The following is a 14,005-nucleotide window of genomic DNA, read 5'->3' on the forward strand; positions in this document are numbered from 1 at the left end:
GAGGCGAAAAACAACAGAAGTTTAGTTTCCCGATCCGATACTGAACTCAAAGAATCTATTTATGGCAAGTTCAAATTTTTGATTAAACAAATATTAAATTAATTATAGATTAAATAAAAAATACTTTATCAATTTTTATTAATAACAATTTTATATTATTAATAACAATTTTAATATAAATTTTTCATTTATATTATTTATATTATATATATTTATATAAAAAATAGTCATTAAGAAAATTAAAATTAGTATATTAATTTAATAATTAATAATTAATTTTTATTATACATTATATTATATGAAGCAATAAATTCTATAAATTTAATTTATAAAATCAATTAATTATTTTAAAGTTACTTATTTTAAAGTAGTTAATTATTTTAATATAAAAGAATTATTATTACATTATTAATAAATCATCTTTATTAAAACTTATGAAATTTAAAATAATTATAGATTTATTGAGAACGATTAAGGATCCAGAAAAGCCACAAACATTAGAACAATTGGATGTTGTCTATGAAGACTGCGTTGAAATTTTAAAACAAACTCCTCAAGGAGTATCTGTGATTCGCATTGAGTTTAATCCAACAGTACCTCATTGCTCTCTGGCAACATTAATTGGTCTTTGCATTAGAGTAAAATTAGAACGTAATTTAGTAGCTCTTTTTAAATTAGATATATATATTAAGAAAGGTGCACATTCTACAGAACAAGAAAGTAAGTGTTAATTAATTATTATATATTATGATTATGATTGTTTCAATTTATATTTTATAATATGTTTTTTTTTTAGTAAATAAACAAATAAATGATAAGGAAAGAATTGCAGCTGCTATGGAGAATCCTAATTTGAGAGAATTAGTAGAGAAATGTATTCAAGAAGAAGAGTGAAAGCTAAATTTTTTATGATAGATATCATTAAATTGAACTTATAATTAATTATTTTTTTACAATAATTTATATAATAAAGAAGCCATAAGTACAAGTCAGAAGTACAATCTTAAATTTCAATTATAATTCAAAAATATTACAAAAAAATATATTTATTGTAATATGTGAATGCAAAAATAATCTTACAATTTAAAACTTTGTTATTCTTAATTGTATATAATTGATGGTGCTAATAAATAGCATGTTTATCATTACTTTAAACATAGCATTTTGTATACAAATATAAAATGTAACGAACATTTTTATAAATTTAACTATAAATATACTTCATAGAGAAATTTTTTCATTTGAAAATTAATTTTTATTATCCTAATATATTTAATAAATATAGAAATTAGAATCAACAAATATAAGACAAAAAAAGAACAATTTCTTTAAAAAAATTAATTACAAACAATGAATTATAATAATATAATATATATAACTTTGAAAGATTTCGAGGAAGCTTGTGCGGATAGAAGGGAAACGATTGGTGAGAGGTGCCAGAACAAGATGGGAATTATCCAGGCCCCTTTCAGGCCCCCGAAGATGCTCCCCAGACATACTCAAGTGGGAAGAATCTGGGTTACTCAAGCCTGAAGGGAATGTGGGCCGGCTATATACCGGTTGCCTGCTCGCACATCGCAGTTCATTCTTTCTTGTCGCGATCGACAACTCGTGAACGAGCTTTCTATTGAAGTTGAAAAATATACGAAATTACGATTTATACGGGATTCACGAAAGAAATTTCATTACCTTCGTATCTTAAAGACAATTTACTGTTTTGGCTACAAAATCATTGAAGACCAAGTGAACATCGTTAAAAAAATCAAAGGAAACTATTTATTTAGGTAAGTGTGACCGGAGAAATCGAAAGCGACCTCGTAAATTATACAGTCGCCTTACGTGACCCGCACAGTGACTTCATAGGGCTTTCTCTTGGATAGTTCTCTTCAATATAATTTTTGCGCGTATTATCATGCATACTACTATTTGTGATGATTCATTATATTTTCCAAGTTTAATCGATTTTATTGCTTTCATTTTGTGGCAAAAATATAAAATATATATATATATATATTTTTCATTCATTCATAATATATTCATAATGTATAAAGTATGAAAACTGTTAATTTAAACCAAGAATTTCAAAGATTAATGATATCAGAATTTATTTCATAATTTAAAATATATTTATATATCTTATTAGTATTGTTATAATTATATAATTATCATTATGATAATTAAAAATAATTTTTAACCAAAATTTGTTTGTATTATACAAATATTTTCTGAATAACTACATGATATTATAAATATTAAAAATTATTAAATATTTGGATAAAAAATTTGAATAAATTTAAAGTTTTTATTATTTATTTTATTATTCTATATATTTTATTATTCTATATAAATAAATATAGAATTCTATAATAAATAAATAATAATAAATAATATAGAATTCTATAATAAATATTTATTATATTAATTAAAATCATTGTTCATTAAATTTGAAATAAATTTTTTTATTATATTATGTAATTAAATAGTAAAGTTTAATTTACAATACAGGTCTTTGTTTCGATAATAAAGCCTTCATTTTAGCAAACAAAAATTAATTACAGTTCTTCAATTAACAATGCAATCTCTATTACTTTTGCTTAATAATTTACGCTCAATTAGTTATTCCATTATTTTATACATATATGCATATATGCCTCATAAAATTATTCTCAAATGAACTTTTTAATCAAATTCGCACTATGAATTTCCAATTAATTCTCATGCTTTCCATACTTAAGCGCAAGAAATTTAGATGGTAAAAAATAATTAAAACTTCTTTTTTTTTTTTTTAATCAAAATAAAAAAAAAGTAGAAATAATTTTTTTTATTTTTTTTATTTTTCAAGAAAAAAAATTTAATTCCTTTAATATTCGCCATTGGTTTATCAAATTTTAAATAAACACGTTTGTTTTGAAGATTATTCACTTTCTCTCCGATTTGTGAGAGGTGATGAGGTTTAAGAAGGTACATATACTTTCCTTGCGTAAGATCCTCACAAGTCTACGCAACGAATGTAACTTGTAAAACATGAAGTATAATATACTTCAATCAAGAATTTATCTTTTACGATATCTTCCGTAAAAAGATTCAGAAGAAATGAGCCTTTTTCCTTCCGATATCCATCACAACTTAATAAATTGAAATGAAGAGAAATTCTATTCTTCATTGAATGTATGACATTTAACAATATCTTATAAGCAAAAGTTTTGAATTAAAAATGAATTTTTTTAAAACTAATAGTTTCTGATTCAACCATTCCTACTATATGTAATAATAGACAATATTATTATAAATATTTTTTATTTTTTTGAATAAAAGAAAGATGTGTCTTTTTAATATCTATTTTTTGATTTCATATTAATATAATATTCAAAAATTAGAATAGAAAAAAAAAAAAAGAAAAATTTAATTAGAATAAATATCAATAATCCGTATATCATTAAATATATGCATTTGTATAAATAATACAAGTTTTATTATAAGTTAATATAAATAAAAATACCTTTGCATTCGTTGATGGTAAAAATATATTTCCAAGCATCCATTTGATATGATGTGTTTATAATTTCATTCCATGTACTATACATTATTTCACCAAAAATTCATACACGAAAATATATCCAATCCAATTAGAAAAAACAAAACATAGATAAAATAATAATTTGATCGAATTGGATCAAGCGAAAGTCGAAATTGAACTGACACTAATTTTCTTCTTATTTTTTCTTTCTTTTCACATTGAACGTATTGGCACGTTCCTGTCTCGTTTTTGTATCGTTGTACTCGTCCCGAATATGTGTATACAACAATCTTATACAGACGAGGAGCCGTTAAAAAAGACGTAGAACACACAGCCAGCACGTAAACCGGATGATATAAAGCCGGCCAGATAACGGTTCCACGAGCACACACGCGGATACGAAATAAAGCCACGATCTCTCCCTCTTTCTCTTGTTCTTTTACGAATACTTTTTAAACCCTTCAAATAGGAACTAATTGTTGAACACATAATCTAAAAAAAATTTATAGAAATATATTATAGAAATATTATAAAAATAAAATATAAACTACTAGCTAATATTTAATTATTAAAAATAAAAATCTAATTAAATTTTTAAAATATTACGAATTTAATCATAGTGATTAATATAAGGGTTAGATCAAAGATGGCGTTGAAAACAATAATTAGTAATTTGTGGGAGTAATTTATTTCTTAAATTTCCTAATCTTTTCGTAACAAGATAATAATTCTCCTTAATAAATAAAGCAACATTCTGTCGAAATTTTCAGCATTTTCTTTTAGAAAATCTTTAACAAATCATAGAGATATTTAATCTTAAATTATAATCAATAAAATAATTCATGTAATTCATTTTTTTCATTTCAGAATTCTTACTATTCACTTTCATAGGGAATTATTTTAAATGTTGTTGATTAAAATAAAAGAATTATATATTATTATATAATAATTATATATAAATTATATATAAATTATATATAAATATATATTATATATAAATTATATAATTAAATTTTTATTCATTCAATTAAATTTGTATAGAGTTATAGTGAAATAAATAATGTATAATGTTGCAATGCATCAATATAATTAAATTTACTAAATATTACTTTACAAAATATATTTGATGCAAATTGAGATGTAATTTGAAATATATTAAACTTTCTTTATAATCATTAAAAATCATTTTATATATGAAATTTTTGTTTTATTTTGGTTTATAATTAAATTATTTTTCTAAAAATGAATTAGCATTTCTTCAATTTAGGTGAACGACCGCTGACACTAATTTTTAGCGAAAGCCGCAACATTATGAACGAAGTTTCATTAAATCCGCAATGACATAGAATACCAAATAAAAATCATTATTATTCAGATAAGATAATCGAACATGAGCGGAGTTAATGCAATATTGATTATGCATTAGATATTTTAATTATCCGAATTATTAAATAAAAAATATTAGTGATTATAATATAAAAATAAATATAATTATAATTTAGCATGATTTTCTTTTCTTTTAATTATAAATTCTTTTTTTGAAGAGTATAGTTTTTTTATAATTATAGATTATCTATATTTAAGCATAGACAATCACTTTTAATAAATAATTTGTTTGTTTTCAATAATAAGTGTACATAATTTTCAGAAATAATAAAGATTATTATATTTCTTTAATCTTTAAATTTTTGAATTACTTGAAATTTTTTTTATATTATTACTTTTTTTTATATTTCAGAATATTTTTTGTATTTTATATATACAAAGTGCAAATAATTTTCAAATTAAAACCAATTTAAAAATTATTATTTTAACTATATGATTCAAAATTTCTATATTAAATTTTTAATTTAAATAAATTTTTCTAATTATTTTTCAGAATAGTGAATAGCAATTTCACATTTTATTTAAAATTATATTTCTTCATGAATATTTTTGTATTCTCACAATATCTTTATCATGTTTTAAAATGTTATTTAAGTAATTGCCTCATATTTATATGCTTACTGCAGTTATTAATTGTAGATCGTTTGACGTTTTGTTTTGTCACCAAGACGATTTAGAAAGTTGCAACAAGCCTATGAAGACTCCGAGAAAAGTTAGCGCTACATTACAAAAAATAAAAACCTGTTGCAAAATCTTCCAGCATTTTTCTCTCTCGTCACCGTGAGAAATCTTCCTTCGATTCTCTCTTTCTCGGGTCATAATTCACCGTTGAAAAGTCTCCTTTCACCCTCGACAAAGATTAGTTCCCAAGAAACTTTTACTTGCTATAGATATGCAACACAAGAGAAGATGTTTTCCTAGAACATTCACTATCTAATATTTTTTTCTTTAATGAAGTCATTTCGTATAATGAGTTTTTAAATATCATTTATTGTTAAATTATTAAATATTTTTAAAATAAAAAATAAATTAATTTATAATATATAATACAAAAATTAAATTAAAATGAATTATAAGTTTTATCCTGTTTTGTTTTCTGAAAAATTTTTTGTTATCTACTTCTAATAACTTTGAATGATTTATCAATTTTTTACTATATTTACAAATTTTTTTGTTCATAATTTAGACAATGAAACTTCAATATTCTAAAACTATTCTTATATTCTTGTTCTTTTCGTTTGTTTAGGAATTTATCAATATGAGAATGATATGGTTAATGTTACTTCTCACCATTATTGTGGTGAATGCTCAACGCCGACTTGCTCTTCCTGATCCACGCAGTTGTGCCAATCGTAAGTGTTTTTCAATCGTTTGATTTATTTTAATCTTTTTAATAAAAAAATAAATCTTGTTTTAGGGGTGCGACATGCCACTTATAGGGATGCTAGAGGTGTTGCACATTCGTACTTTTTCAGTTGGGAACATCAACCGACTAGAAATCTCGAAGTAGATTGGCTGGATGCTCGTAATATTTGTCGTAGACATTGTATGGATGCAGTTTCTCTTGAAACACCGCAAGAAAATGAATTTATCAAACAACGAATAGCACGAGGTTAATTATTAAACAGAATATTTTAATTTTATTTTCATTTTAAAATTAATTTTTATTTCTTATCTTTATATAGGAAATGTGAGATATATCTGGACATCTGGACGCAAATGTAATTTCAATGGTTGTGACAGACCAGATCTTCAACCGCAGAACATTAATGGATGGTTCTGGTCTGGTTCAGGAGCCAAAATTGGTCCAACTACACAGCGTAATACTGGAGATTGGAGTCACACTGGTGGATATGGACAAGCACAACCTGATAATCGTGAAGCTGCTCAGGTAATTTATTATTTTTCCATAAACACAACATATATGCACAACAAATTCAAACAATTAATGGCAATGAAAATTTGAAATGTTTATTAATTTTAGGTAATATTGATAAAAAATTTATCTTAATTCAAATTTCATATATATAACAAAACTCGTTTATAAATATATATATATTTTTTCCATTGCTTTATTCAAATTTCATTTTTAATAGTTTTTTAATGTATGAATTTATATTGCAGGGTAACGACGAATCTTGTTTATCAATTCTGAATAACTTTTACAATGATGGAATTAAATGGCATGATGTAGCTTGCCATCATCGAAAACCATTTGTCTGTGAGGACAGTGATGAACTTCTGAACTTTGTGCTTTCTAGAAACCCTGGCATTCGTCTTTAAATTTTTACAGCTTTTGTTATTTCTTGAATATTAAGTACCTAAAATTGTTTGATTGGACAAAAATAATTTTAATAAATTTCATTTCTATTTTTTAAATTCTAATTTATGTATGATTATAATCTATTGATTATAATTAAAAACTAAAAATTTTTTATTCATATTCAATTATATTTTAAAAAAATTATATCCTTAAAACAAATTCAAACAATATTAGATATTAAACAATCAAGAATGTAGATTAAATAGAAGCTGTTTATCTAAGATTAATTTTTGTACTCTTTTCTATACAAAATACAAGGCAATAATTTTTAAATTTTTATTTTTTTCCCCTAAATGTTGAAAAATAATACTTCTTTGAATTTTTAAAAAACCTTTATTTTATCCCTTAGTATCTTGCAATTTACACCTTTAAAGCATACTTCCTTGGAGGAAAAGCAGATCTCTTGCGTATTTCTTTTAGAGTCTTTCTGTTGGCTTGATAAGGTGTCAATGCTCTTCTAAGAGCTCTAGTTTTTTTTGGCCTTAAATCCAAAGGCTTATATTTATGATTTTTGTATAATAAACGCAAATTTTCCTTCTGTTTTTGATGCATAATAATATATACCCTAGCTATTGCTTTTCTCACCACACGGCTGAAATACATAAAAAAAAAAAAAATAAAAATTGATATTTTTAATTATTTGGAAAAAGAAGAAAATGAATAAAACTATTATTAATTTAAAATATGAATAAATTCCTTATTTTTATATAATTTTATATATTAATCTTACAAATTATTAGATCAATTTTATACTTGAGTTTTTAATATAAATAAAATAAAATAAATGTAATAAAATTAAAATTAAAAATTAAAAAAATATATACATACATTTTTGAAAGTTTCGATGCAGCACCACCAGTAACTTTTGCCACTCGAAGATTTGTCAACTCAGTTTTAAGTTCTTCCAGTTGCTTGAGTAATTCATTTTTGTCTTTTGTCCTCAGATCAGTACACTTAACTTTACCCTGGAATGATAAACACAACACTATTTACATTGCACTTTTATACACTTGGCTAATTTTAAAGATTTCAACAATAACTAACCATACACATACATACACATACACACACACAACACACACACATACGTACGCATACATATAATATATATATATATATATTATATATATTAAAACATACAATAGATCAAACAAAAATTTTCGTTAAAAATGAAAAAAATATCTTATTACTAAAAAGTAAGGTTATGCACACGATTATTTTTAAAGTATCATTCTGTTTACATAAATTATTAAATATTTTTAATCGTATTATGATAAAAAAAATTATGATAAAATTTTTAAACAATAATTGAATAGGATGTTTTAATTGAAAACAGATTTTCACCGATTCACTAACCATTTTGCTGTAATACCTCTTCAACGGAAAAAGGAAACAAGAGAGAAAGTCACGAACCAATGGAACATATAATTACATGTCCCTAAATAACTAAATTGCAACTACAGAGCCATCTACCAACAAGAGTACTTATTATATTTAAATGAATATGAATATTTATAACGTAAAAATTTTTATTTATTTTTTTTTGAAAAATATTAAAGTTATGATAGTTTATAAATAAACTTTTATTAAATTATTAAAAAAATTAATAAATTGTTTAATAATTAATCTTTTTACTATCATTTTTGTACAGTGACATCTTTAGAATAATATTTTAAAGATCTGTCAGATTTGAATACTATTTTTTAGGTTATATTTAAAGAATTAAGAAATTGGAAAGAATATTTACAATAAAAATTATAACAATAAATGTTTAAATTAAAATATGATTGTAAAGTAATTTACATAATTAAACAAAATATTTTATATAATTAATTTAAAACTTTAAAAGTTTTGAATTGTTAAATGTAAAATAAATATTTATTGTTATATTTTAATATATAATACGAAAATGAATAATTAATTTTTTTTTTCTTTAATAAAGTCAATGATCTTTTTTGTTTTAATAATATATTGTTAATTAACTTTTTAGTTTAACAATGAATTTCGTAGATGATATGCGAAAAGTTCAATGTGCACTTCTGGACGAAGCTCTCACAAAAGTAAATTGTTAAATAAATATCTAAAAAAAAATTTTTATATATATGAAAAAAAATTAATTTTATTTTAAACTTCTATATTTTTAATTAAATTCATTTTGCCTAAGTGTTTTATAAAAATATTATATATTTTAAATAAATAAATATTAAAAAGTATACAGAATTATTTTTTAAGGGAATTCAACGCAATGAAGAACAATGTAAAATATGGATAGCTTACAAAAAGAATCATCAAAAAGTTGCAGAGACATTACAAATTTTTCAAAAAGATTTATATGTAAATTGTATGATACCTATTGGAAAACGAGCTTTAATGAAAGGAAAATTAATTCATACTAATGAAATACTTACTTCTTTGGGTGATGGATATTTTGCAAAATATAGTGCCTCAGGTGCTATAGCTCTTTGTAAAAGAAGAGTACAAAGTATGATGAATATTATTAATATACATACAATGATGTATATAATATGATGATTAAATAATAATTAGCATTTAATAAATAATTATAAAATTATATATCCTAGGAGCTGAAGAAATGTTAAATAATTTAAATGCAGAAAGAGATTTATATGAAACAAGGATGATGATGTTAGAAAGTAATCTTTTTGATGATTTTGCTGGAGGAGAGATTATAGAACATTGGAATGAAAATCAAATTACAGAATGGAAAAGTAAATTCTCATCTTTTTTTTTTTACAAATATTGCAATTTTTTATTTATTTATATATTTTAAATTCTATAAATATTTGAATAATTTTTAATTTTTATTATAGAAAAGCATAGAGAAAGAGAAAGAGAGTATCATCAGAAATTAGTTAAATTGAAACAGGAAGAAAGAAAAAAGATAGAGACAGAAGAAGATCTATTTAACAGACTTGATCAACTTGAAATTGAAGAAGAATTAGCAGATGAATTAAATAGGTATATTTTTTAATATTCTTTGATTTCTCTGATTTTTAAATTTGCATTTTTTGCATTTTTTTAAAAATTATTTTGATTTATAGATTAGAAGATTATGAACATTTTGAAAAAGAATTACAAGATGGAGAATGTTATTATGAATCGGAAAGTTCTTCTGAGAGTGAAAAAGAAGAAAGTTTTAAAAAAGAAGAAAAACAAGTTCTGAATTCTGATACAAAACAATCTAAAGATTCTGTTGAAGTTTATAAAATAAAAAAATTTGTTTCATTTGTAGAACCAGAAGATATTTCAAATAAAGAAGAAAATTCGATAAAAGAAAAAGAAAAAAACGACAAAAGTATGGTAGATATGGAAGATTTTTTTCGAATAGAATTTAGTCATTCTGAAAATTTTGTTTTAAAATCAAAAGGAAATTTAATAGAAACTCCAGCAGATATTTATAGAATATTTTCAAAACCTAAATCTATTTTGAAAAGATCATTAAATGATATGAATCCAGAACAACTTGTTCCACAGTATAGTATGGAAAAAGAAGAAGAAGAAGAAGAAGAAGAAGAAAAAGAAGAAGAAATTATTCAATCTTCAGCTTATGAAATTGTATAAAATATATAATTCTTTTAATATATTATTTTATTTGAACCATAATCATATTAAATAATATAAGTATTTTGATAATTTTTAGGTGGTAAAAGATATTAAAGAAAGAAGTATAACAGAAATAACAAATGAAATTTTGAGAAAGAAAGAAGAAAATAAAAATATCCGGCCAATTAGTAAATTTAAAAGAGATCGTCAATTAAAACAACAGTAACATGTATAATATTAGATAATTATTTAGTAGTATTATGAATAAAAGATATTTTGCAATAAAAATTTAATTAAAAATTATTTTTTATTAAAAGAAAATTAAAAAAAAAAATGTTGAAGGAGAAAAAACATTTTTATTTTAGATATCTTCTTTTTTGTTGATATCAAAGATTCGTTGTTTATGATAGGATATTAATTACTGTAATATATTTTAGAAAATAAATAAATAATGCCAGCTTTCTATGATCTAGAAATAGATAGAATTTAATCCAAATTTGGTGTTATTACTTCTATTGTTTGTATAAGTGCTGATGTAAACGTGATTATTATGTTATATCATTAAATAAGATCATTTTTATAATATAGTATCTTATAATTTTTTTAAACAGTAATCATTTTAACAATCAAAGTATAAAATAAAAATTTAATATTACATAATATTAAAAATATTATGTAAAAATATAAGAATAAAAAATATAAAATATATATAAATAAAAAATTATTATATATATATAAATAAAAATAAAAATTAAAATAAATAATTAATAGAAAAATAAATAAATAGAAAAAGTAAAAATACAAAAGTTTAAAAATTTAAAAAATAAACTAATAATAAACTAATAATATTAAAAGAGTATTAATTTCTAACTTAATATTGATATTACATATGCAGCATTGTTTTGTTTCATATTATGCTTCTTATTCATTATTCCTTTTATAATTGTTATTATACTTTTTTTGTAATTGTTATTATTGACATTCTTTAGAAGAAACAGATTAAAAGCAATTTCGAACACAAATTTTAACATTATGAAATTTTTTTTCATATATTAGTTATATATTAGTATATTTATTCAAAATAAATAAAATAAAATAATTATTTTTCTCTTCTCATCATTTTTATTTATTTATTTTTATTTTATTTTATTAATTCTTTATATATAATTCTTTATATAATATATATATTTCTTATATTAATTAATTTTATTTTTTATTTTTTTATCTTCTTTGAGATTGATCTGAAAATATGTAAAACAAAATTAAAAAAAGTATATAACATCAATAATATTTTATTTAGTTAATTTTCGTTAGAATTAAAAATTTCGTTAGAATTAATAGTTACTCATTAAAATGTTTTTCATTATTCATATATTATTTCATAAGAGACCAGGCAATATTAACTTGATATGTAAATAGAAGGGAAAAAGAAAAAATCGATCGAATTATTATATTTTATGTAACATTGAAATGAAATTAAAACATCACTTGATTATATTAAAAGTTTATTTATCATGATTAGAAAAAAAAATTTGCCGAGAAAAATCATTTTAAAAATCTTTTTAATTATTAATTGAACGAAGTAAGACAATTTAACATTAGTATTCAAATTTATTATTAAATTACTATATATTAAAAAAAAAATCAAAGAAACAGTAAAAAGTTTTTATTCATATATATAAAATTTTTTATTAATAAAAATACAACTTTGATTGAATAATAAAATAATTATAATTTTTTTGTATGTACTTGAATTGAACAACTTCGAAACATTGTTAATGAAGCAAATAATCCCTAGAGGGAGCACGGTGTTTATCGCAATGCCATTGTTTCCGTTCACGTAACGGCAAACAATCAGGAAAAGATTACGAAAGGAATCGAAAGTGAGAATTCGCACACTAAATAAACAATAAAGCGGTCTTGATTAAGTTTCATTTGACTCATTGATCGAACAGATTAGATTGTTAGTCCATGATTATGTCTATTGTCTTAAACATGATCAACAATTATTAATCCCGTTATATCCGTTTACCTTTCTAAAAAAAAAAAAAAAAAAGGTAATTTTAAGCAGATCTTAGGATATGAAAAATATTTCTTCTTAATTATATTAATGATTAAAAAAAAATTATAATATCCTAATGTCATTTTGTAATTTATAAAAAAATTATCGATATTATTTCATATATATTTGAAAGATAGATATGTTTCTTCAGTTAAAGAAATATATTATTGATTTTGAAAATTTTATTCAATATTTAATTTTATGAAAAATGACCTTAAAAAATTTTATTAATAATTCAATTATATTGAATCTAAAATTTTCTATTAAGCATAATATTTTAGTTTTTAAAATAAAAATTATTATATTGTAATTAAGACTTCTTTTTAATAATGCTTATTAATAGATTTAATTTAAATTTCTTATTGTATCATTTCTGTGATACATCATATGAAATCGATTAATTATATTGGTTATAAATCTCATAAATTATTAAAATTAATTATTATAATAATTATTATATATTATATATTTATTATATATTTATCTTGAAATTATTTATTCAAGATATATTAATATCTTGAAATTATTTTTTTATAATTTTAATAAAATGAAGCAAATCTCTAAATATTTTTTATGAATGAATGAATTTTATTATTCATTAATCGAAGAAAAACAATGAAATATAATTACTCGTAATAATTTTACAACATAGTCGTTTAGGAAGTATAACTGAAAAATGACTTTAATATCATTCAAATACAAATTATTTTCTAAATCAATTCTAAATCAATTGTCGATTTCATCACAGTCAATATTCATTGTTGTCACATTTATTTTTTACGGCTCATGTCATTTTTTAACATACTTTATTACATATAGATATATGATTTTATTAATTTTAAAAATGTATTGCAATATATTGACCATTGAGTAAATAAATCTTTTTCTGCTATATTGAAAAAATTATACAATTATCTCAAAATATTTTTAACATGTTAGAAGCATGTTATTAATATAAATTACTAATATGAGATTAGTTATAGATTATTATATATTATTATAGATTTTATAATTATTATTTTATAATTATATTATTATAGATTTTAATATATTATTTGTATATTACATTAATATTATTTTTAATATTCAACATTAAATTTACAGTTAATATTTATAGTAATATTACAACTAATATTAATTATATTATATATAT

General features: G+C 21.4%; 5 protein-coding genes across 10 annotated transcripts in view; 3 read left to right on the plus strand and 2 right to left on the minus strand.

Annotated features, from left to right (window-relative positions):
- Window positions 1-1,236, plus strand: part of LOC102681925 (MIP18 family protein galla-1) — a 1,631-nt gene extending 395 nt beyond the window's left edge. For both annotated transcript variants that reach the window (XM_006607331.2, XM_031510687.1), the window contains exons 2-4: window positions 1-64; window positions 457-720; window positions 797-1,236. The exon at window positions 1-64 ends at the window's left edge or, in 1 of these variants, runs on beyond it. In XM_006607331.2, coding sequence (XP_006607394.1) covers window positions 1-64; window positions 457-720; window positions 797-894 — 426 coding nt within the window. In that variant the 3' untranslated portion in view covers window positions 895-1,236. The remainder of the gene's footprint in view (window positions 65-456; window positions 721-796) is intronic.
- Window positions 1-3,919, minus strand: part of LOC102670596 (alanine aminotransferase 1) — a 15,508-nt gene extending 11,589 nt beyond the window's left edge. Inside the window, exon 1 of the mRNA XM_006607335.2 lies at window positions 3,500-3,919. The gene's annotated coding sequence lies outside the window, so the exon portion shown is untranslated. The remainder of the gene's footprint in view (window positions 1-3,499) is intronic.
- LOC102681786 (L-selectin) lies at window positions 1,572-7,284 on the plus strand. The gene is made up of 5 exons (XM_006607330.2): window positions 1,572-1,784; window positions 6,150-6,255; window positions 6,321-6,515; window positions 6,589-6,794; window positions 7,028-7,284. The coding sequence occupies exons 2-5, from the start codon at window positions 6,162-6,164 to the stop codon at window positions 7,184-7,186; spliced, it is 654 nt and encodes a 217-aa protein (XP_006607393.1). The 5' UTR covers window positions 1,572-1,784; window positions 6,150-6,161; the 3' UTR covers window positions 7,187-7,284.
- LOC102681580 (60S ribosomal protein L35) lies at window positions 6,971-8,724 on the minus strand. The gene is made up of 4 exons (XM_006607329.2): window positions 8,583-8,724; window positions 8,055-8,191; window positions 7,579-7,818; window positions 6,971-7,224 (listed from the first exon to the last, which is right to left on the minus strand). The coding sequence occupies exons 1-3, from the start codon at window positions 8,583-8,585 to the stop codon at window positions 7,587-7,589; spliced, it is 372 nt and encodes a 123-aa protein (XP_006607392.1). The 5' UTR covers window positions 8,586-8,724; the 3' UTR covers window positions 6,971-7,224; window positions 7,579-7,586.
- A 242-nt stretch (window positions 8,725-8,966) lies between these two features.
- On the plus strand, window positions 8,967-11,083 carry LOC102675032 (unconventional prefoldin RPB5 interactor-like protein). 5 transcript variants are annotated; one of them, XM_031515125.1, is made up of 7 exons: window positions 8,967-9,091; window positions 9,217-9,286; window positions 9,459-9,708; window positions 9,809-9,955; window positions 10,058-10,205; window positions 10,289-10,802; window positions 10,888-11,083. In XM_031515125.1, the coding sequence occupies exons 2-7, from the start codon at window positions 9,224-9,226 to the stop codon at window positions 11,014-11,016; spliced, it is 1,251 nt and encodes a 416-aa protein (XP_031370985.1). In that variant the 5' UTR covers window positions 8,967-9,091; window positions 9,217-9,223; the 3' UTR covers window positions 11,017-11,083. The 5 variants fall into 5 exon arrangements, with proteins under 5 accessions (XP_031370985.1, XP_031370978.1, XP_031370982.1 ...); XM_031515118.1 differs by having other exon boundaries at window positions 8,976-9,020; XM_031515122.1 differs by having other exon boundaries at window positions 8,976-9,020; window positions 9,812-9,955.
- Window positions 11,084-14,005: the final 2,922 nt, after the last annotated feature.

This window comes from Apis dorsata, unplaced genomic scaffold (genome assembly GCF_000469605.1).
Source record: "Apis dorsata unplaced genomic scaffold, Apis dorsata 1.3 scaffold_4, whole genome shotgun sequence".
In the NCBI taxonomy this organism is placed as follows: Eukaryota; Metazoa; Arthropoda; class Insecta; order Hymenoptera; family Apidae; genus Apis; species Apis dorsata.